Source organism: Oncorhynchus mykiss, chromosome 20, assembly GCF_057628025.1.
Source record: "Oncorhynchus mykiss isolate SJ-2025 chromosome 20, ASM5762802v1, whole genome shotgun sequence".
Classification (NCBI taxonomy): domain Eukaryota; kingdom Metazoa; phylum Chordata; class Actinopteri; order Salmoniformes; family Salmonidae; genus Oncorhynchus; species Oncorhynchus mykiss.
Genome location: NC_143041.1, coordinates 26698264 through 26723292, shown reverse-complemented (window position 1 = coordinate 26723292; position 25029 = coordinate 26698264). Strand labels below are relative to the sequence as shown.

At 43.2% G+C, this 25029-nt stretch overlaps 1 protein-coding gene across 2 annotated transcripts in view; it reads left to right on the top strand.

The window, feature by feature from the left end:
- LOC149974503 (UBA-like domain-containing protein 1) overlaps window positions 1–16411 on the top strand; it is a 28547-nt gene extending 12136 nt beyond the window's left edge. For both annotated transcript variants that reach the window (XM_090212735.1, XM_090212736.1), the window contains one exon: window positions 15897–16411. In XM_090212735.1, the coding sequence (XP_090068861.1) occupies window positions 15897–16229 (333 nt within the window). In that variant the 3' untranslated portion in view covers window positions 16230–16411. The remainder of the gene's footprint in view (window positions 1–15896) is intronic.
- The last annotated feature ends 8618 nt before the right edge of the window (window positions 16412–25029 follow it).

The following is a 25029-nucleotide window of genomic DNA, read 5'->3' as shown; positions in this document are numbered from 1 at the left end:
ATGAATAGAAAAGGTGTACAGCATTAGTTATATAGGATGAACCTTGACTAGAATACAGTATATACAGTGGTGCAAAAAAGTATTTAGTCAGCCACCAATTGTGCAAGTTCTCCCACTTAAAAAGATGAGGCCTGTAATTTATCATAGGTTCACTTCAACTATGACAGACAGAATGAGAAAAATAATCCAGAAAAATCACATTGTAGGATTTTTTTTATGAATTTATTTGCAAATTATGGTGGAAAAATAAATATTGGGTCACCTACAAACAAGCAAGATTTCTGGCTCTCACAGACCTGTAACTTAACAGTCTGATGGCCTGGAGATCGAAGCCGTTTTCTCGGTCCAAGTTTTGATGCACATGCTGTACCAGGCAGTGATTCAGCCCAACAGGATGCTCTCAATGGTGCATCTGTTGAAGTTTATGTTCTTAGGGGCCAAGACAAATTTCTTCAACCTCCTGAGGTTAAAGAGGCGCTGTTGCTCCTTCTTCAACACACTGTCTGTGTGGATGGACCATTTCAGGTTGTCAGTGATGTGCACGCCAAGGAACTTGGAAGCTTTTCACCCTCCCCACAGCTGCCCTGTCAATTTGGATGGGTGCGTGCTCCCTCTGTCGACTTTAGGAGACAGCAATCAGCTTCTTCATTTTGTTGACATTGAGGGAGAGGTTATTTTCCTGGCACCACTCTGCCAGGGAACTCACCTCCCTCTAGGCTGTCTTGTAGTTATTGGTAAATCAGGCCTACCACTGTTGTGTTGTCTGCAAACATGATGGAGATGTGCGTGGCCACGCAGTCATGGGTGAACATGGAGTACAGGAGAGGGCTGAGCACACACCCTTGTGGGGGCCCCTTGTTGAGGACCAGCGTAGTGGAGGTGTTGTTGCCTACCTTCACCACCTCGAGCTTAGTGATGAGCTTGGATAGTGCTATGGTGTTGAAGGCTGAGCTGTAGTCGATGAACAGCATTTGTACATACAGTAGGTATTCCTCTTGTCCAGATGAGATAGGGCAGTTTGCAGCACGATGGCGATTGCATCATCCGTGAATCTGTTGTGGTAGGCAAATTGTAGTGGGTCTAAAGGTGTCAGTCAGTAAGGTGTAGGTGATATGATCCTTAACTAGCCTCAAAGCACTTCATGATGACAGAAGTGAGTGCTACAGGGCCATAGTCATTTATTTCAGTTACCTTCACTTTCTTGGGTACAGGAACAGTAGTGGACATCTTGAAGCAGGTGGGGACAATGAACTGGGATATGGGGAGATTGAAAATGTCTGAACACTCCAGCCAGCTGGTCTGCACATGTTCTGAGGATGCGGCTAGAGATAGTCTGGCTGGGCCTGCAGTCTTGCGAGGGTTAACACGCTTAAATGTCTTACTCACATTGGAGAACAAAAGGACTTGAGTTCCTGTACGTTACCACAATCACACCATGAGTAGTTAATCATAAAACATACACCTCCACCTTCTTTCCCAGAGAGTTCTTTCTTCCTGTCCGTGCAATGTACAGCGAACCTCGCTGGTTGGGGGTAAGAACATAGGATCCAATTCAGGAAAGTCAAATTTCTGGTGAGTGACCACAAAGCTAGAGAGTGACCGGCGATCTGATATCCAAAAGTCATTTTTTAGGACTGTAGGTAATAATGCGAGAAACATTACCTCCACACACGGCGCCATCTTGTGATTCAGGCCACACAGTGTGTATAGTATTTCCTTGTGCCTTTCACAGTGCCAGGCAGTCAGCCACATCAGAAGAGCCTTGGCCTGAGCTCAGCATGTTCCAGCATGCTGCCCTGCGTGTTTCCAAGAGCACCGCTTCCGAGAACACTGGGCCTGGCTAACCACACCTACACACAGGCACACACACACACACACGCGCTGGCTGGCTCAGGCGACACAAGACACGTGGGGGAGTGCGAGGAGCAGATGTGTTCATTAGCAGTGGTGTTCTTTGGTTTCACACACACACACACACACACTACTTTTCCCAACCTGTAAATGTGAGTGTTCATTGGGTCAGCTGACAGTGTCTGATGGATCATGGAAAATCCCAGACTGTGTTGCTGAATATCAGTTCTACAGGCCTGACTGACTGACAGACTTACCAGGGTATTTAGGCAAACTAGCAATGAATCTATAGGCCATTTCTCACGGTGAATCAGGTTCTAATCACATGGAACCCAAACCGGCTGCGCGCGTGCGCCATCGTGCGCTATTGTGCATACATTGATTTTGCCCCCCCCCCCCCCCCCCCACGATCAACACACGCAGGTTAAAATATCAAAACAAACTCTGAACCAATGACATTAATTTGGAGACAGGTCAAAAATCATTAAACATGTATGGCAATTTAGCTAGTTAGCTTGCACTTGCTAGCTAACGTTAATTTGTCCTGTTGCTAGCTAATTTGTCCTGGGATATAAACATTGAGTTGTTATTTTACCTGAAATGCACAAGGACTTCTACTCCGACAATTCATCCACACATAAAACGGCCAACCGAATCGTTTCTAGTCATCTCTCCTCCTTCCAAGCTTTTTCATCGTTTAACTTATATGGTGATCGCATCTGAACTTTCATTGTATTACCACGACTACCGGCAAAACAGTTCATCTTTCAGTCACCCACGTGGGTATAACCAATGAGGAGATGGCACATGGGTACCTGCTTCTATAAACCAATGAGGAGAGGCAGGACTTTCAGCGCGATCTGTGTCAGAAATAGGAATGACTTCTATTTTAGCCCTTGGCGTCGCAGACGCTCGTTGGCGCACGTGAGCAGTGTGGGTGCAATAATTGAATAACATGGATTTCTAAATTGAATTTGCGACGCTCGCGCACGCGACGTGTCCGGACTGGTCAGCATGTTAGGGGTGTGAACGTTTAAACCAGCGTTTCCCAAACTCGGTCCTCGGCACCCCAAGTGGTGCACGTTTACGTTTAGTTGACGTAACACTACACAGCTGGTTCATATGATCAAAGCTTGATGATTAGTTGATTATTTGATTATTTGAATCAGCTGTGTAGTGCTAGGGCAGAAACCTTGAACCTTGAAGTCCACCTGTGGAAAATTCAATTGATTGGACATGATTTGGAAAGGCACACACCTGCCTATATAAGGTCCCACAGTTGACAGTGCATGTCAGAGCAAAAACCAAGCCATGAGGTCGAAAGAATTGTCCGTAGAGCTCCGAGACAGGATTGTGTCGAGGATCTGGGGAAGGGTACTAGAAAGGGTCCCCTAGAATACAGTGGCCTCCATCAATCTTAAGGGGAATAAGTTTGGAAACACCAAGACTCTTTCTAGAGCTGGCCGCCCGGCCTAACAGAGTAATCGGGGGAGAAGGGCTTTGATCAGGAAGGTGACCAAGAACCCGATGGTCACTCTGACAGAGCTCCTCTGTGGAGATGGGAGAACCTTCCAGAAGGACAACCATCTTTGCAGCACTCCACCAATCAGGCCTTTATGGTAGAGTGGATAGACGGAAGCCACTCCTCAGTAAAAGGCACATAACAGCCCGCTTGGAGTTTGCCAGAATGCACCTAAAAGACTCAGACCATGAGAAACAATATTCTCTGGTCTGATTAAACCAAGATGGAACTCTTTAGCCTGAATGCCAAGCTTCACGTCTGGAGGAAACCTGGCACCATCCCTACGGCAGGTTTTTCAGCGGCAGGGACTGGGAGGCTAGTCAGGATCGAGGGAAAGATGAACGGAATGAAGTACAGCGAGATCCTTGATGAAAACCTGCTCCAGAGCGCTCAGGACCCCAGACTGGGGTGAAGGTTTGCCTTCCAACAGGACAACAACCCTAAGCACACAGCCAAGACAACGCAGGAGTAGCTTTGGGACAAGTCTCTGAATGTCCTTGAGTGGCCCAGCCAGAGCCCAGACTTGAACCCGATCTAAAATCTCAGGAGAGATCTGAAAATAGCTGTGCAGCAATGCTCCCCATCCAACCTGACAGAGCTTGAGAGGATCTGCCGAGAAGAATGGGAGAAACTCCCTAAATACAGGTGTGCCAAGCTTGTAGCGTCATACTCGACTGTAATTGCTGCCAAATGTGCATCAAAGTACCGAATAAAGGGTATGAACACGTGTATGTAAATGTGATAGTTTTTTTAATCTAATACAGTTGCTCCAATTTCCAAAAAACAGTATTTGCTTTGTCATTATGGGTATTGTGTGTAGATTGATGAGGGGAAAAAAACAATTGAATACATTTTAGAATAAGGCTGTAATGTAACAAAATGTCTGAATACTTTCCGAATGCACTGTATGCGCACAGTCTGCCCCCTCCTCTCTGGCTTGCTGTTCTCTTTATCTTTGCTAATAATGCGAGTGTGTGTTCGGTGGTTGGTTTGTTGCGTGTAGAATATCCTAGGTTTTTCCATTGATGATAGGCCCAGCTTTACTGAAGTTGCGAGACATTGCAAGCCAAGAAATTGTGAGATGCAGCATTCCATTGAGTGATACAGCTTTTGATTACCAATAGATAGGCGTAGGTGCTGACTGTCTGCCTGGTGGCTGACCTGCCTATACTGTGCCCCTAGTTAGCTCGCAATGGAAGATGCAAGTGTCTCTGTTCTCTGAATTATGGCAACTAATCAATCTCCTCTCTTCCAAAAATACAGAATCTTAGGAGTCCTAAGATTTATTGACACTCAGAAATGGGAGTCGACACCGGGAGTTGATGTGTAAGGAGTCAAGGAATCAATTATTTTGGAGTCGACTCTCCACCACTACGTCATTGTCGTTAACAGTTGGAAGAATGGCAGAGAAAGAACAGCAGCAGTAGCAAAGTCAATACTTTGAGATGTTAAAGGAGAAGGAAGTTGTTTAGGTGCAATGCTGAAAGGGACGCACCTTAAGTCCCAAACCGTTGCTGGCAGCAGCACAGCTGCATTGTGAATTGATGTGGAATTTTATGAAGGTTTTGTGTTGTTTTAATGGAAAACCAAGATAAAAAAATACAGTTTAACTTCTTTGGGCTAGGGGCAGTATTCGGAAGTTTAGATGAATGAGGTGCCCAAAGTAATCTGCCTGTTACTGAGGCCCAGAAGCTAGGCTATGCATATAATTGGTAGTATTGGATAGAAAACTCTAAAGTTTCCAAAACTGTTAAAATAATGTCTGAGTATAACAGAACTGATATGGCAGGCGAAACCCGAGGACAATCCATCCAGATTTTTTTTTTTGTTCAGCTCACCCTTGGTTACTATGGCTGTCAACGTAATATAAAAGGAATATCTCCCAGATTGCAGTTCCAAGGACTTCCACTAGATGTCAAGTCTTTAGAGTTTCAGGCTTGTTTTTTAAAAAATTTGCTAGAAGTAGTTTAGTAAGTGGCTCCCATTTTGGCTGTAGTGTTTGTTGCGCATTCTGGTGAGGGTGCGTACTTCATTATTTATCTCCAGTAATGGTCTCTGGTATTCTCCGTCTTAAATTGTATCATTTATTTACATATTAGGGTACCTGAGGATTGATTAGGAACATTGATATGTTTGGAAGAAGTTTATTGGTAACTGACGGGATTCATTTGTATGCATTTTGAATGAGGGAAACCGGTGGATTCCTGAGTCAAGCGCGCCAATGAAACATACTGTTTTGGGATATAAAGAAGGACTTTATCGAACAAAAGGACCATTTGTTATGTAGCTGGGACCCTTGTGATTGCAACCAGATGAAGATCTTCAAAGGTAAGTGATTTATTTTATCGATATTTCTGACTTTCGTGACACCTCTGCTTGGTTAGAAGATGTACGTAATGCTTTTGTGTTAAGCTTTTAAATTATGTACGACACTTGTTTTCATGAATGTTTAATATACGATTTTTGTTGTTTGCATATGATCATAAGCAGTATGATTGTCAGAGCTCAGTGAGAGCTGCAGTGTGTGAACAAAGAACACTGCAAATGTGCTGCATAGTAGCACTGAGCACTCCTACTTTAAACATTTAACAGATACAGTATGTCATTTTACGGTGGTACAGAGACTCATCAATTATTCCATTACCAACCATGTAATCACATTAACCTGTTGCGTCGACCAAACCCGGATCCGGGATTCTATTTACAGACCTAAGCTCATTACCATAACGCAACGTTAACTATTCATGAAAAACATAAAAGCCTTCAAATAAAATAATTTACCTTTGAAGAACTTCGGATGTTTTCAATGAGGAGACTCTCAGTTAGATAGCAGATGCTCAGTTTTTCCAAAAAAGATTCTTTGTGTATTAGAAATAGCTCCGTTTTGTACATCACATTTGGCTACCAAAAAAAAAACGAAAATTCAGTCCTCAAAACGCGAACTTTTTTCCAAATTAACTCCATAATATCGACTGAAAACATGGCAAACGTTGTTTAGAATCAATCCTCAAGGTGTTTTTCACATATCTCTTCAATGATATATCGTTCGTGGAAGCATGGTTTCTTCCCTCAATCAAATGGAAAAGTACAAGCAGCTGGCGTTTGCGCACCGAATTCCACGCAGGACACCAGGCAGACACTTGGAAAATGTAGTCTCTTATGGTCAATCTTCCAATGATATGCCTACAAATACGTCACAATGCTGTAAACACCTTGGGGAAACGACAGAAAGTGTAGGCTCATTCTTGCGCAATCACAGCCATATAAGGAGACAATGGAAAACAGAGCTTCAGAGATTCCGCTAATTTCCTGCTTGACGCATCATCTTGGTTTCGCCTGTAGAATGAGTTCTGGGGCACTTACAGACAATATCTTTGCAGATTCTGAAACTTCAGAGTGTTTTCTTTCAAAAACTGTCAAGAATATGCATAGTCGAGCATCTTTTCGTGACAAAATATCGCGCTTAAAACGGGAACGTTTTTTATCCAAAAATGAAATAGCGCCCCTAGAGATCCAACAGGTTAACTACCATAATATTATATGAACTACAGGACGTCCTAGTCACCTAGCCCTAAGGGTTCCTGATAGTCAGAGGAAGCATCCCAATAGTCTTAAGGTTAATTATATTGCTTATCTCCTTTCCTGTAATTGCACTGACCTGAAAAGGACTGGACAGGTGAAAGCAGTGCTGATGAAGGAGAGGAGACAAAGAGCAGAAGCTACTCTGTTAAGATGCATCGCCTACTCAAACAGACCATCCTGCTTCAGTCAATGACTGTCACAACTAGAGGTCGACCGATTAATCGGAATGGCCGATTAATTAGGGACGATTTCAAGTTTTCATAACAATCGGTAATCTGCATTTTTGGACACCGATCTTGGCCGATTACATTGCACTCCAAGAGGAGACTGCGTGGCAGGCTGACTACCTATTATGCGAGTGCAGCAAGGAGCCAAGGTAAGGTGCTAGCTAGCATTAAACATATCTTATAAAAAACTATTAATCTTAACAATCTCTAGTAATATCAACCGTGTGTAGTTATCTAGCTTGTCCTGCGTTGCATATAATCAATGGGGTGCCTGTTAATTTATCATTGAATCACAGCCTACTTCACCAAACGAGTGGTGATTTAACAAGCGCATTCAAGAAAAAAGCACTGTCGTTGCACCAATGTGTACCTAACCATAAACATCAATGCCTTTCTTAAAATCAATACATAGAAGTATATATTTTTAAACCTGAATATTTTGTTAATATTGCCTGCTAACATGATATTTATATAGCCTCCACATTGACTCTGTACCGGTACCCCCTGTATATAGCCTCCACATTGACTCTGTACCGGTACCCCCTGTATATAGCCTCCACATTGACTCTGTACCGGTACCCCCTGTATATAGCCTCCACATTGACTCTGTACCGGTACCCCCTGTATATAGCCTCCACATTGACTCTGTACCGGTACCCCCTGTATATAGCCTCGCTACTGTTATTTAACTGCTGCTCTATAATTATTTTTTACTTTAATTTTTTTTACTTAACATGTATTTTTCTTAAAACTGCATTGTTGGATAAGGGCTTGTAAGTAAGCAGTTCACTGTAAGGTATTCGGTGCATGTGACAAATACAATTGGATTTGATTTGATTCCTTGCTGTGTCACAACTGGCCGTGATTGGGAGTCCCGTAGGGTGGCGCACAATTAGCCCAGCGTCGTCCGGGTTAGGATTTATTTTTTAAAATGTTTTATTTAACCTTTATTTAACTAGGCAAGTCAGTTGAGAACAAATTCTTATTTACAATGACGGCCTACCCCGGCCAAACACGGACGACGCTGGGCCAATTGTGCCAATTGCGGGTTTGGCCGGGGTAGGCTGTCATTGTAAATAAGAATTTGTTCTCAACTGACTTGCCTAGTTAAATAAAGGTTAAATAAAATTTAAAAAATAGCAGAAATGTGGGTGGCGGGAAAGATAATGATGGTGAAAGGTGAAGTTACGCCTAGACACTGATCTATGGTCAGTTTGATGTTTTCCCCCCTAATGATTAGCATTAGGATTCAGGGAGGGTAAGCTGATCCTAGGTCTGTGCCTAAGGGCAACTTCTACCCAGAGCTTTGTGGTTATCTAGTTAAACTAATGGATCTGTCTGCAGGTGATGACATGAAACAGCTACCAGAAGGAGAGACAGAGACCTGTAACATGTGGTTGAATCATATGCAGTGCTACAGCATTCATGTGACGTTACAAGGCAGAGGGGTAACGTTTGAACCCCTCCAGTCTGTGAATGCAGGCTGGATAGTTATAGGGAGGAATATCTGTTTCCCCTTTCAAATTCAATACAAATTGCTCCCTGTAAACAGGGTTTTACTCAGGAATGTTGTCGGTCAGACTGGAAATGACTGCTCATCAGTCTTGCAAGGAGAAGCACAGAGAGAGCAGTGAGGAGTGAGCGACTGAGGCTTAAGCTTCACCAAAGTGGAGGGCTGGTTGGACAGACAGACAGGCAGGCATGTCTAGAGCAGTGCAGGGTGAAACTTCAGATTGGAGTCCACAGTAAACTGCACTCAGTAAACAGATCTGTAGAAAGTTAATGACAGATGTGTCTAAGCTTGCTCTAGTCCTATCCATCACCACCAGGTCTGTCTTCCTCATAGCAACGGACCGTCCCCAAGGCAACGCCTCAGTGTTTGCCGTGTTTAGAACACACTCCTAGAACAAATATTCACCAGTTCTCTAAATAATGAATGCTGCGGTCGGTAACATGCATTTCACTTAGTTTAGGTAACATCCATTTCCACCTGATTGGATGAAAAAATGGGGAAAAAATGGCTTCTGAGGGGTTGGGTGAAATGTGGAAGACACTTTTCCATTGAGTGCATTGTTATGCAGCTGACTAGGTATGCCTTTCCCTTCCCCAAATGTGCATGCATGAATGTGCTTTTCTCATTTTAAATGCACATGCCCCCAGTCACCTCAGCCAATCGGATTTGATGCTTTGCCCGCACACACTGTCCCAGCAGCCTTTTGAAGTATTACCTGACCGTGTCCTTCACAGACTGACACCTCCTCGTTTAAATCTGCTGCCAGCCTAATCAAGCTACTATGGCTTTACAGCAGGCCCTTAATGCTGCAGTCTGCACAGTCCTAGCCTGTGTGTGCTGCCTGGCTACCACTGATATGTGGGAATAAACTGTACATATAGTTTCTCTGAGCATGTGCTTCATCTTAGGATATATTGACATTGTTTGGGACTGCACCGAAAACATCTAGGCTAGGCCTGCTTCGTTTCTCTTTGGGTAAACAAAAGCAGCACCTAGACAATGACTGCTAGGTTGAGGGCACAGAGACTAGACCTCTACAGTGTGCTGTCTACACTGAGAACAGATCATTTTAATTTCCCCAATGGAGCAATACATAATCACTCTCTGTCCTGTTGTGTGCGTGCGTTAGAGCTGGGCGATATGGACAAAAATCCATATTGCGATAAATTGTCTGAATTGATGCGATAACGATAAATAGAATGATTAGTTTATTAATGTACATCACAGTTTTTTCTAGTAACTTGATGCTTGTAGCAATCAATTGTCCCATTAACAATCATCCATGTTAGCAAACTTGATACATTTCAAACTTCACATTTCTCTAGTAAAGGCTACTAAAAATATCAGCAAAAGTAATCGGTATGGCCGGTGTCGTACATTTTTCGGTTCATCGTTCCAGCTCGTGTGTGTGTGTGTGTGTGAAGGGCATATGTGAGCTCAGCAGTAAAACAATCTGGGGTGGTCTGTTTAACGGTGGCTGTGTTAGATATCTGAGTAGAGTGAATAGGGAGGAAGTAGAGGGGGTAACCATGAAGGACAGGAAGTTACCTCTCGCTGCAGGGTGTCTCTTTACACATAGGACAGGAAATAGACCGGAGACATGACACAGCACTTCCTGTTAGAGGGCAACAGAGACATGCTCACCCTTCATATCATGCCGCTCATCGGGGCTAAATCTGGATGCATACATGACACATTCTCAAAATGAGCATTCATCACGCGTTGGGCTTTTCTTACACTAGTTTTGTTCTTTGGACCTTGTTTACCTGCTGTTGGGAGTTGAACGCTGTGTAATACTGGCTTGTTGTAGTTCCAGGTCTTTAGACAAACCTTTTCAGTTGATAGCACCAGCACATGATTTGGTCGCACCATTTTTTCACTGCTACTTGGCAACAATAACTGTCTCATAATGTAGCTGCATTCCATACAGAACCAGGATAATAATGACTAGCCATCTTTTAAATTAGCATGCCCTTGCAGGGCTTGACATTCAGGTACATTTGGCAGTGGCACCCAGGGCCAGTGCCATCTGAAAGCTACTGGACCAAATGAAAATAACACTTGCCTGGGAAAGCGGATGATGCGTGCATCATTTAAATCTTTAATTTAATCTTTAATCTGAGTGCTATAGTAGCCTATAATGACCTACCCTCCATACACAAATAATTACATTTTAACTTGGCAGTATCACAATTACATTGATTGCACAATCTCAAAAAGGGTGTTATTGTTAGTGTTTTTAAACAGACACTACAGTTGTAGAGCCCTTAATGTGTTTGATCTTTTCATAAATTCAGTTTTTGAAGTAAAATTTTTCTATGTTTATGAGGTATTCGGTCTTTTTTTAATAGAAAAATTACAAAATCTGGATATTCTAAATCCACAACAATGCTTATGGAGACCCCTTTTAAGGTCGGGAAACATTACCAAAAAAATGTGGAGTGTGTTGTTGCCTTTTTAATTCAATTGTAGCTAGAGACCTTGTTTAGCTAGCGGTGTTTTCGTACTGTACAATGTGTGATGGCAGAGTTAGCAAAACAAATGCCCCGTGATTGATACAAATCATCATGATATCATTCTGCCAGGTAAGCAGGCCTACCTTGCCATCAAAATGTACTGTAATTGGGAAGTTTTTTTGAGAAAGCATTTCCAAATGTTCATTCAAACAGCGCATGACTGAATTGAGCGTCGCAAAGATTTAACCAGGACTTCGGACTAAACTTTTTGAAAACCTGGTCTGCATGCCCATTGTTGCGTACCCATTGCTGTTTGAATAAACCTGGTCTGCATGCCCATTGTTGCGTACCCATTGCTGTTTGAATAAACCTGGTCTGCATGCCCATTGTTGCGTACCCATTGCTGTTTGAATAAACCTGGTCTGCATGCCCATTGTTGCGTACCCATTGCTGTTTGAATAAACCTGGTCTTCATGCCCATTGTTGCGTACCCATTGCTGTTTGAATAAACCTGGTCTTCATGCCCATTGTTGCGTACCCATTGCTGTTTGAATAAACCTGGTCTGCATGCCCATTGTTGCGTACCCATTGCTGTTTGAATAAACCTGGTCTGCATGCCCATTGTTGCGTACCCATTGCTGTTTGAATAAACCTGGTCTGCATGCCCATTGTTGCATACCCATTGCTGTTTGAATAAACCTGGTCTGCATGCCCATTGTTGCGTACCCATTGCTGTTTGAATAAACCTGGTCTTCATGCCCATTGTTGCGTACCCATTGCTGTTTGAATAAACCTGGTCTGCATGCCCATTGTTGCGTACCCATTGCTGTTTGAATAAACCTGGTCTGCATGCCCATTGTTGCGTACCCATTGCTGTTTGAATAAACCTGGTCTGCATGCCCATTGTTGCGTACCCATTGCTGTTTGAATAAACCTGGTCTTCATGCCCATTGTTGCGTACCCATTGCTGTTTGAATAAACCTGGTCTTCATGCCCATTGTTGCGTACCCATTGCTGTTTGAATAAACCTGGTCTGCATGCCCATTGTTGCGTACCCATTGCTGTTTGAATAAACCTGGTCTGCATGCCCATTGTTGCGTACCCATTGCTGTTTGAATAAACCTGGTCTGCATGCCCATTGTTGCATACCCATTGCTGTTTGAATAAACCTGGTCTGCATGCCCATTGTTGCGTACCCATTGCTGTTTGAATAAACCTGGTCTGCATGCCCATTGTTGCGTACCCATTGCTGTTTGAATAAACCTGGTCTGCATGCCCATTGTTGCGTACCCATTGCTGTTTGAATAAACCTGGTCTGCATGCCCATTGTTGCGTACCCATTGCTGTTTGAATAAACCTGGTCTTCATGCCCATTGTTGCGTACCCATTGCTGTTTGAATAAACCTGGTCTGCATGCCCATTGTTGCGTACCCATTGTTGTTTGAATAAACCTGGTCTGCATGCCCATTGTTGCGTACCCATTGCTGTTTGAATAAACCTGGTCTTCATGCCCATTGTTGCGTACCCATTGCTGTTTGAATAAACCTGGTCTTCATGCCCATTGTTGCGTACCCATTGCTGTTTGAATAAACCTGGTCTGCATGCCCATTGTTGCGTACCCATTGCTGTTTGAATAAACCTGGTCTGCATGCCCATTGTTGCGTACCCATTGCTGTTTGAATAAACCTGGTCTTCATGCCCATTGTTGCGTACCCATTGCTGTTTGAATAAACCTGGTCTGCATGCCCATTGTTGCGTACCCATTGCTGTTTGAATAAACCTGGTCTGCATGCCCATTGTTGCGTACCCATTGCTGTTTGAATAAACCTGGTCTGCATGTCCATTGTTGCGTACCCATTGCTGTTTGAATAAACCTGGTCTGCATGCCCATTGTTGCGTACCCATTGCTGTTTGAATAAACCTGGTCTGCATGCCCATTGTTGCGTACCCATTGCTGTTTGAATAAACCTGGTCTTCATGCCCATTGTTGCGTACCCATTGCTGTTTGAATAAACCTGGTCTGCATGCCCATTGTTGCGTACCCATTGCTGTTTGAATAAACCTGGTCTGCATGCCCATTGCTGCGTACCCATTGCTGTTTGAATAAACCTGGTCTGCATGCCCATTGTTGCGTACCCATTGCTGTTTGAATAAACCTGGTCTGCATGCCCATTGCTGCGTACCCATTGCTGTTTGAATAAACCTGGTCTGCATGCCCATTGTTGCGTACCCATTGCTGTTTGAATAAACCTGGTCTTCATGCCCATTGTTGCGTACCCATTGCTGTTTGAATAAACCTGGTCTGCATGCCCATTGTTGCGTACCCATTGCTGTTTCAATAAACCTGGTCTTCATGCCCATTGTTGCGTACCCATTGCTGTTTGAATAAACCTGGTCTGCATGTCCATTGTTGCGTACCCATTGCTGTTTGAATAAACCTGGTCTGCATGCCCATTGTTGCGTACCCATTGCTGTTTGAATAAACCTGGTCTGCATGCCCATTGTTGCGTACCCATTGCTGTTTGAATAAACCTGGTCTTCATGCCCATTGTTGCGTACCCATTGCTGTTTGAATAAACCTGGTCTGCATGCCCATTGTTGCGTACCCATTGCTGTTTGAATAAACCTGGTCTGCATGCCCATTGCTGCGTACCCATTGCTGTTTGAATAAACCTGGTCTGCATGCCCATTGTTGCGTACCCATTGCTGTTTGAATAAACCTGGTCTGCATGCCCATTGCTGCGTACCCATTGCTGTTTGAATAAACCTGGTCTTCATGCCCATTGTTGCGTACCCATTGCTGTTTGAATAAACCTGGTCTTCATGCCCATTGTTGCGTACCCATTGCTGTTTGAATAAACCTGGTCTGCATGCCCATTGTTGCGTACCCATTGCTGTTTCAATAAACCTGGTCTTCATGCCCATTGTTGCGTACCCATTGCTGTTTGAATAAACCTGGTCTTCATGCCCATTGTTGCGTACCCATTGCTGTTTGAATAAACCTGCATCATAAAAAAAAGAAAAAGTGAAACAAAAACAAACTTTACCAACAAAAACATATTTCACTGGCACCCCAGTTTTGAGCCCTCCTTCAGAAGTAGACAGTAGGTCTATGGGGCTGCCTGTGTAACAGCTTGTTGTTGTGGTCAGCTAGAAACAGTAGGTCTATAATAATAGGCCTATCTATGTGGAGTAAAGGAAACTGGCCCTGGACCAACCAGGCCTCTTGGAGTGAGATCCTTTTTGTTTTTGCCACAACACTTTTTGAGGAGTGTGTTCTGAAAAATATTGTTTCAATCTACTTGACCTGGCTTGTGACCTGCAGGGAGGTGCTGGTTGGTTGGTCCATGTTGTTTTGGGCTGGATAGGGGGGAGTTCTTTCTGACATTGTTGTCCTCACCCACACCACCATCGTCGTCACTGAAGGAGCTACTACCAGAGATGGCACCGTGACAATCAGGTGATCTGCTAACATGATGTGAGGTCATGGAGGGTCACCTTGTTAATAGGGAAATATAACACTGAATGAGTTTCCAATACCTTTCAGAGAGTATATTTATGTGATCAAAGCCATTCCCAGTGGACTAACTGCACTAATGAAAAATAATATGAGCTTTGATGATGATCACAGAGCTGATCCAGAACTCAGTCTGGAAGGCGTGGGCTTACTTGAGAAATCTTGTTACAAATACATAAGACACATTTCCAGTCAAACAACCAATTTATACCTTCGAGGTAAAACCAAATATTGTAACATGTTGGTTGATGCCTTACAAATACTGTATACCAAACAAACTTAAGGAAGTGCTCTCCTAAGATTTTACATAAGATATCACGTATCCATGTAATTCCATGTTGTCCAAATTTGTCGATGTTGATATGTGTTATCTGCAAAAAAAAGGTGAAGATCTGACACACTAGGTTCTACTGTATGAGGGTAAGTCTGTGATAGATTTCTGGGAAAACCTTGCAACTTTTAGGCAACCACCCATGTTTTTGACATGAAGGTTATACTATGCTACTATTGCGAGGATGACAAGACCATTGAAATGATTGTGATTTTTTTAACATTCTTGTTGCCAAATAGACAATCAATACACAAATACACAATCAATACACAAATACACAATCAATACACAAATACACAATCAATACACAAATACACAATCAACAATTCCAGAATTCTATACCAAAATGACAAATATTTGATTTCATTGAATCATCTAGTTAACACATTATTCCTACTTAATAACAAACATAATGACATCTTCTTGAATCATTATGAGATCATGTGTTTGGAGTCTGTTGTTTTTACCGGTGGACTTTGTTTTTTGTTAGACATGTTTGATTTACTGATGTAAGTTGTTGATTGCTGATCATTTGTAGAATGAATATTTGTGCCTGATATTTGTAATGTGTACAAAACAACAACAAAAAACGTTGTTAGGAACAGAACAAAGAGGAGGAGAGGAATGTCATCAGGATCCTCAGGGACAGAGAGGACAGGATCCCCCTACATTCCCCTCTCTGTTTTGGACGGACCGTATACAGGCTTAGATATACAGGCATCCTCATCCTGGATGTAGTGATGGTGTGAAACAAACTGGATGCACGGCAGTGATAGTGTGAAACGTATAGTGATAAGTGTGATAATGATAATTATATCACATTGTGTGATGTATATGGATGTGCTCCTCCGTACGTCTTCTCGCCCCCTAAAATCTCTCTTCATCTCTCTCTTCCAGATGTGCACCCCAGCCAACACACCGGCCACCCCGCCCAACTTCCCTGATGCCCTCACCATGTTCTCCCGTCTCAAGGCTTCAGAGAGCTTCACCTCCAGCAGCCCCATGGCCTCCATGGCCACCTCTCCCCCTCCTCCACACGGTTGCTGGGGCGTGCCCCCACTCCCCATGCCCATGAGTGGTCCACAGGGTCAGGGACTCTGGACTCAGGGGCAGCCCCCTTCGCAGCCCCCCTCCAACCCCGCAGTCTGGCCCACGGGGGTCACCGTTAACCCCCACCAGCACCCAGCCACCGAACAGAAGGCGAGTGTGGCCATGGAGGCCGAGAGATGAGGGGCCAGGACTAGACGGCCCTGGGGGGGGGGGGGGGGAAGTGAAGGTGTGTCTCTTTCCAATTGAGGGTGGTAGGGTGGAGATAGAGACAGCTACACAAACCAAGAAAAACCAAGCAAGTACTAAACGTGGACAATTCAAGAAGTGGAAACAATGCAAATAAGAAATCAAACTTTTTTTTTTTAAGAAGCGCACACACTTAGTAATAAGAAAGAGAGCAACTGAAATCTTTGTTTAGAAAAAAATATTCTCAGTAAATGCATAGATAAGAGAAATGTATGGAACAAAACATCTTCAAGTCCAAGGATTATACTTCTGATGTTTTCTGAGACAAGGACTTAAAGCAGCAACTGTTTCTGCTCTCTCTTTTCATCTGTCCAAGTGTTTATACTCTACTAGGAACATGTTATAGAGAGTGTGTACACTGCATGGAGAGAGGGGATCTGGCAGTACAGTGTTTATACTCTACTAGGAACATGTTATAGAGAGTGTGTACACTGCATGGAGAGAGGGGATCTGGCAGTACAGTGTTTATACTCTACTAGGAACATGTTATAGAGAGTGTGTACACTGCATGGAGAGAGGGGATCTGGCAGTACAGTGTTTATACTCTACTAGGAACATGTTATAGAGAGTGTGTACACTGCATGGAGAGAGGGGATCTGGCAGTACAGTGTTTATACTCTACTAGGAACATGTTATAGAGAGTGTGTACACTGCATGGAGAGAGGGGATCTGGCAGTACAGTGTTTATACTCTACTAGGAACATGTTATAGAGAGTGTGGTGTGTACACTGCATAGAGAGAGGGGATCTGGCAGTACAGTGTTTATACTCTACTAGGAACATGTTATAGAGAGTGTGTACACTGCATGGAGAGAGGGGATCTGGCAGTACAGTGTTTATACTCTACTAGGAACATGTTATAGAGAGTGTGGTGTGTACACTGCATGGAGAGAGGGGATCTGGCAGTACAGTGTTTATACTCTACTAGGAACATGTTATAGAGAGTGTGTACACTGCATGGAGAGAGGGGATCTGGCAGTACAGTGTTTATACTCTACTAGGAACATGTTATAGAGAGTGTGTACACTGCATGGAGAGAGGGGATCTGGCAGTACAGTGTTTATACTCTACTAGGAACATGTTATAGAGAGTGTGGTGTGTACACTGCATGGAGAGAGGGGATCTGGCAGTACAGTGTTTATACTCTACTAGGAACATGTTATAGAGAGTGTGTACACTGCATGGAGAGAGGGGATCTGGCAGTACAGTGTTTATACTCTACTAGGAACATGTTATAGAGAGTGTGGTGTGTACACTGCATGGAGAGAGGGGATCTGGCAGTACAGTGTTTATACTCTACTAGGAACATGTTATAAAGAGTGTGTACACTGCATGGAGAGAGGGGATCTGGCAGTACAGTGTTTATACTCTACTAGGAACATGTTATAAAGAGTGTGTACACTGCATGGAGAGAGGGGATCTGGCAGTACAGTGTTTATACTCTACTAGGAACATGTTATAGAGAGTGTGTACACTGCATGGAGAGAGGGGATCTGGCAGTACAGTGTTTATACTCTACTAGGAACATGTTATAGAGAGTGTGGTGTGTACACTGCATGGAGAGAGGGGATCTGGCAGTACAGTGTTTATACTCTACTAGGAACATGTTATAGAGAGTGTGTACACTGCATGGAGAGAGGGGATCTGGCAGTACAGTGTTTATACTCTACTAGGAACATGTTATAGAGAGTGTGTACACTGCATGGAGAGAGGGGATCTGGCAGTACAGTGTTTATACTCTACTAGGAACATGTTATAGAGAGTGTGGTGTGTACACTGCATGGAGAGAGGGGATCTGGCAGTACAGTGTTTATACTCTACTAGGAACATGTTATAGAGAGTGTGTACACTGCATGGAGAGAGGGGATCTGGCAGTACAGTGTTTATACTCTACTAGGAACATGTTATAGAGAGTGTGTACACTGCATGGAGAGAGGGGATCTGGCAGTACAGTGTTTATACTCTACTGGGAACATGTTATAGAGAGTGTGGTGTGTACACTGCATGGAGAGAGGGGATCTGGCAGTACAGTGTTTATACTCTACTAGGAACATGTTATAGAGAGTGTGTACACTGCATGGAGAGAGGGGATCTGGCAGTACAGTGTTTATACTCTACTAGGAACATGTTATAAAGAGTGTGTACACTGCATGGAGAGAGGGGATCTGGCAGTACAGTGTTTATACTCTACTAGGAACATGTTATAAAGAGTGTGTACACTGCATGGAGAGAGGGGATCTGGCAGTACAGTGTTTATACTCTACTAGGAACATGTTATAGAGAGTGTGGTGTGTACACTGCATAGAGAGAGGGGATCTGGCAGTACAGTGTTTATACTCTACTAGGAACATGTTATAGAGAGTGTGTACACTGCATGGAGAGAGGGGATCTGGCAGTACAGTGTTTATACTCTACTAGGAACATGTTATAAAGAGTGTGTACACTGCATGGAGAGAGGGGATCTGGCAGTACAGTGTTTATACTCTACTAGGAACATGTTATAGAGAGTGTGTACACTGCATGGAGAGAGGGGATCTGGCAGTACAGTGTTTATACTCTACTAGGAACATGTTATAAAGAGTGTGTACACTGCATGGAGAGAGGGGATCTGGCAGTACAGTGTTTATACTCTACTAGGAACATGTTATAGAGAGTGTGTACACTGCATGGAGAGAGGGGATCTGGCAGTACAGTGTTTATACTCTACTAGGAACATGTTATAGAGAGTGGTGTGTACACTGCATGGAGAGAGGGGATCTGGCAGTACAGTGTTTATACTCTACTAGGAACATGTTATAGAGAGTGTGTACACTGCATGGAGAGAGGGGATCTGGCAGTACAGTGTTTATACTCTACTAGGAACATGTTATAAAGAGTGTGTACACTTCATGGAGAGAGGGGATCTGGCAGTACAGTGTTTATACTCTACTAGGAACATGTTATAGAGAGTGTGGTGTGTACACTGCATGGAGAGAGGGGATCTGGCAGTACAGTGTTTATACTCTACTAGGAACATGTTATAGAGAGTGTGTACACTGCATGGAGAGAGGGGATCTGGCAGTACAGTGTTTATACTCTACTAGGAACATGTTATAGAGAGTGTGTACACTGCATGGAGAGAGGGGATCTGGCAGTACAGTGTTTATACTCTACTAGGAACATGTTATAGAGAGTGTGTACACTGCATGGAGAGAGGGGATCTGGCAGTACAGTGTTTATACTCTACTAGGAACATGTTATAGAGAGTGTGTACACTGCATGGAGAGAGGGGATCTGGCAGTACAGTGTTTATACTCTACTAGGAACATGTTATAGAGAGTGTGGTGTGTACACTGCATAGAGAGAGGGGATCTGGCAGTACAGTGTTTATACTCTACTAGGAACATGTTATAGAGAGTGTGTACACTGCATGGAGAGAGGGGATCTGGCAGTACAGTGTTTATACTCTACTAGGAACATGTTATAGAGAGTGTGGTGTGTACACTGCATGGAGAGAGGGGATCTGGCAGTACAGTGTTTATACTCTACTAGGAACATGTTATAGAGAGTGTGTACACTGCATGGAGAGAGGGGATCTGGCAGTACAGTGTTTATACTCTACTAGGAACATGTTATAGAGAGTGTGTACACTGCATGGAGAGAGGGGATCTGGCAGTACAGTGTTTATACTCTACTAGGAACATGTTATAGAGAGTGTGGTGTGTACACTGCATGGAGAGAGGGGATCTGGCAGTACAGTGTTTATACTCTACTAGGAACATGTTATAGAGAGTGTGTACACTGCATGGAGAGAGGGGATCTGGCAGTACAGTGTTTATACTCTACTAGGAACATGTTATAAAGAGTGTGTACACTGCATGGAGAGAGGGGATCTGGCAGTACAGTGTTTATACTCTACTAGGAACATGTTATAGAGAGTGTGTACACTGCATGGAGAGAGGGGATCTGGCAGTACAGTGTTTATACTCTACTAGGAACATGTTATAGAGAGTGTGGTGTGTACACTGCATGGAGAGAGGGGATCTGGCAGTACAGTGTTTATACTCTACTAGGAACATGTTATAGAGAGTGTGTACACTGCATGGAGAGAGGGGATCTGGCAGTACAGTGTTTATACTCTACTAGGAACATGTTATAGAGAGTGTGTACACTGCATGGAGAGAGGGGATCTGGCAGTACAGTGTTTATACTCTACTAGGAACATGTTATAGAGAGTGTGGTGTGTACACTGCATGGAGAGAGGGGATCTGGCAGTACAGTGTTTATACTCTACTAGGAACATGTTATAGAGAGTGTGTACACTGCATGGAGAGAGGGGATCTGGCAGTACAGTGTTTATACTCTACTAGGAACATGTTATAGAGAGTGTGTACACTGCATGGAGAGAGGGGATCTGGCAGTACAGTGTTTATACTCTACTGGGAACATGTTATAGAGAGTGTGGTGTGTACACTGCATGGAGAGAGGGGATCTGGCAGTACAGTGTTTATACTCTACTAGGAACATGTTATAGAGAGTGTGTACACTGCATGGAGAGAGGGGATCTGGCAGTACAGTGTTTATACTCTACTAGGAACATGTTATAAAGAGTGTGTACACTGCATGGAGAGAGGGGATCTGGCAGTACAGTGTTTATACTCTACTAGGAACATGTTATAAAGAGTGTGTACACTGCATGGAGAGAGGGGATCTGGCAGTACAGTGTTTATACTCTACTAGGAACATGTTATAGAGAGTGGTGTGTACACTGCATGGAGAGAGGGGATCTGGCAGTACAGTGTTTATACTCTACTAGGAACATGTTATAGAGAGTGTGTACACTGCATGGAGAGAGGGGATCTGGCAGTACAGTGTTTATACTCTACTAGGAACATGTTATAAAGAGTGTGTACACTTCATGGAGAGAGGGGATCTGGCAGTACAGTGTTTATACTCTACTAGGAACATGTTATAGAGAGTGTGTACACTGCATGGAGAGAGGGGATCTGGCAGTACAGTGTTTATACTCTACTAGGAACATGTTATAAAGAGTGTGTACACTGCATGGAGAGAGGGGATCTGGCAGTACAGTGTTTATACTCTACTAGGAACATGTTATAAAGAGTGTGTACACTTCATGGAGAGAGGGGATCTGGCAGTACAGTGTTTATACTCTACTCATCACGAACGTGTTTGCAGAGCAGAAGAAACAGCAACCTAGTTTTCATTACCCATCGTAAGATGGGACTCTTCTTACCTCACCTAGTCGTCACCTGACTTCTTTCAGCCTATCAGGGATTCTCAACTGTTTGACAACACAGGACTTTTTTTTTTTTTAAACAATTGTGATTTTTCAGCTCTGGTATTTGCTCATGTTGACGATGATATTGTTCACTGCTATAGCTTTTCTTTCCAACGAGGGGTGATGCTTTCCTATTAACCTGGTCTGGAAGATAGAACTGTCCACTGCAAGGTTTCTGCAGATTTGGGTATTATATAAAAATCATGGTTTGATATATTATAGTTTAATATGTTTTTTTTCTTGGTGGGTGGGATTTGGGAGTGGGCGGGGTTTCTTTAGGTTGTGTTTGGGAAGAGCTGATCGGCGAGGAGAAAAAACAGACTACTATACTATTTGTAAAGCAGAACTTGCCACTTTGCATGATGTGCTCATAATGTATACTGTTTTTTTGTAGCAAACGTACATGAAACCGAGATGTGTTTCTGGCTGTGGGGGTAGGGGATACTACATTTGAACCTTTATTTTACTAGGCACGTCAGTTAAGAACAAATTCTTATTCACAATGACGGTCTACATGGTGTTTTCCATTCCCTCTGGTGTATCATTTGTATTGCAGCATTATACAACTGGGCATCCCGTGCACTGTGATCCTGCCTATAGCAGGCTATGAAAGGCATTGATTCAAGGCAATATTCACATGCAGGGTCGGCCCCATTCAGTTCTGTTGTCATTGGGTTATTTAAATTGAATAAAGTATATAAAATAAAACCTAGCTAGAAATATTTTTTCTTTTTTTTTTTTAGGAAGAAATAAATAAACAAGGAATAACTTCTTTGGACAATATAATAATGATTATGAGTAAACCATCTTTAAATTGACTAAATAATGTTTCAGTTCATCCCTTATTCACCATTTTGTTTGAATCCGGGCGTCTCGGGATGGTTTCCCCCTGTATGACTGTATTGATATACCATTTCCACAATATTTGTGGACTACCTGATAATTAACTTATCATTTTTTGTGTTCCTAAATAAATATCTTATGTTGACCTTCAAGGTATGACGTATGTCTCTTTAGTTGTGACTGAATTTACTCTAGCTGGTGGGTGAAAGAGAGATGGAGATTTAGAGACGAGAGGGGTAGAGAGAGATTGATATATACTGAACAAAAATATAAATGCAACAATTTAAAGATTTTACTGAGTTACAGTTCATATAAGGGAATCAGTCAATTGAAATAATTTCATTAGGCCCTATTCTATGGATTTCACATAACTGGGCAGTGGCGCAGCCATGGGTGGGCCTGGGAGGGCATATGCCCACCCACTGGGGCGTCAGGCCCAGCCAATCAGAATTAGTTTTTTCCCCACAAAGAGGGATTTATTACAGACAGAAATACTCCTCAGTTTCATCAGCTGTTCAGGTGGCTGGTCTCAGACGATCCCACAGTGTCACGGCATTCATAAGAAGAAGGTGAAGACCAAGGTGCAGCGTCGTACGTGTTCATATTATTTATTCTGACTGAACACTGAATACAAAATAACTAAAAGAATAGCCGAAACAGTTCTGACAGGTGCAACAAACGCTAAACAGAAAATAACCACCCACAACTAACAGTGGGAAAACAGGCTGCCTAAGTATGGTTCTCAATCAGAGACATTGAAAGACAGCTGCCTCTGATTGAGAACCACACCCGGCCAAACACAGAAATCCAAAACATAGAAAATGAACATGGAATGCCCACCCTAGTCACACCCTGGCCTAAACAAAATAGAGAATTAAAACCTCTCTATGGCCAGGGTGTGACACACAGGTGAAGAAGCCGGATATGGAGGTCCTGGGCTGGCATGGTTACACACGGTCTGGGGTATTTAGTTCAGTTGGCGGTACTGCCGAATTCTCTAAAACAACGTTAGAGGCGGGTTATGGTAGAAATTAACATTCAATTATCTGGCAACAACTCTGGTAAACATTCCTGTAGTCAGCATGCCAATTGCACGTTCTCTCAACTTGAGACATCTGTAGAATTGTGTTGTGTGACAAAACTGCACATTTTAGAGTGGCCTTTTATTGTCCCCAGTACAAGGTGCACCTGTGTAATGATCATGCTGCTTAATCAGATTCTTGATATGCCACAGCTGTCAGGTGGATGGAGTATCTTGGCAAAGGAGAAATGCTCACCAAAGCATCACCGGGGGCAAATTACCTGTCCTCCATGACACCTACAGCACCCGATGTAACAGGAAGGCCAAAAAGATCATCAAGGACATCAACCACCCGAGCCACTGCCTGTTCACACCACTTTCATCCAGAAGGCGAGGTCAGTACAGGTGCATCAAAGCTGGGACCGAGAAACTGAAAAACAGCTTCTATCTCAAGGCCATCAGACTGCTAAACAGCCATTACTAACTCAGAGAGGCTGCTGCCTACATTGAGACCCAATCACTGGCCACTTTCATAAACGGATCACTAGTCACTTTATACAATGCCACTAAATAATGCCACTTTAATAATGTTTACATATCTTACATTACTCATATCACATGTATATACTGTATTTTATACCATCTATTGCACCTTTGCCATCGCTCATCCATATACTTACATGTACATATTCTCATTCACCTCTTTAGATTTGTGTGTATTAGGTTGTTGTTAGGAAATTGTTTGATTACTTGTTAGATATTAATACACTGTTGGAACTAGAAGCACAAGCATTTCGCTACACTCGCATTAACATCTGCTAACCATGTGTATGTGACAAATAACATTTGATTTGATGCAAATTTGTGCACATAATTTGAGAGAAATACGCTTTTTGTGGGTATGGAACATTTCTGGGATCTTTTATTTCAGCTCATGAAACCAACACTTTACATGTTGCGTTTATAATGTTGTTCAGTATAGATAGAGAAAAGAGTTGGAGGAGAAAGAAAGGGAGAGTCAGCTTGGGTGAACCGGAATGTGTTAACAGTGACACAGAGAAGATGGATGAATCCTAATTATCACGCCTGGCTACTCAAGCGAGGAAAAGGAATTTAATCCACCGGACCAGTGTCAGACAGAAAGACTCCTAACTCCTGTTTAACCAGTAGGCTACCGCCTGCTTTTCCCTCAATACTGGTCTGACAACTACGCTGACTGGGCACTGATGATTATGTTTAGGCTCTCCTGCATGTGAGGTCATCAAGGCTGTGGGGAGGGGGTGTGTGTGGACGTGTGTAGGCTCTCGTGACAGGCTGGTAACGTGCAAGATTAGGTTCTGGGTTCCGAGATTCGTTTGTGTGAGTTTTTCTTCCTCACTACCACCTTATTAGAAAGAGCCACATACATACCTACTGTAGCAACGCTGAGCTGTAAGTATTGGATGAGATACAACTGATCCAACAGACGGAAAGGATGACACATAAAAAGGGAAGGTGTGGAGTCCGACAGAGAATAGATTAAAGAGTAGGAGAGAGACCGTCATTTGATTTGATAGAGGGTTTGATCAAGAAGGCAGCCATCCCTCCTTT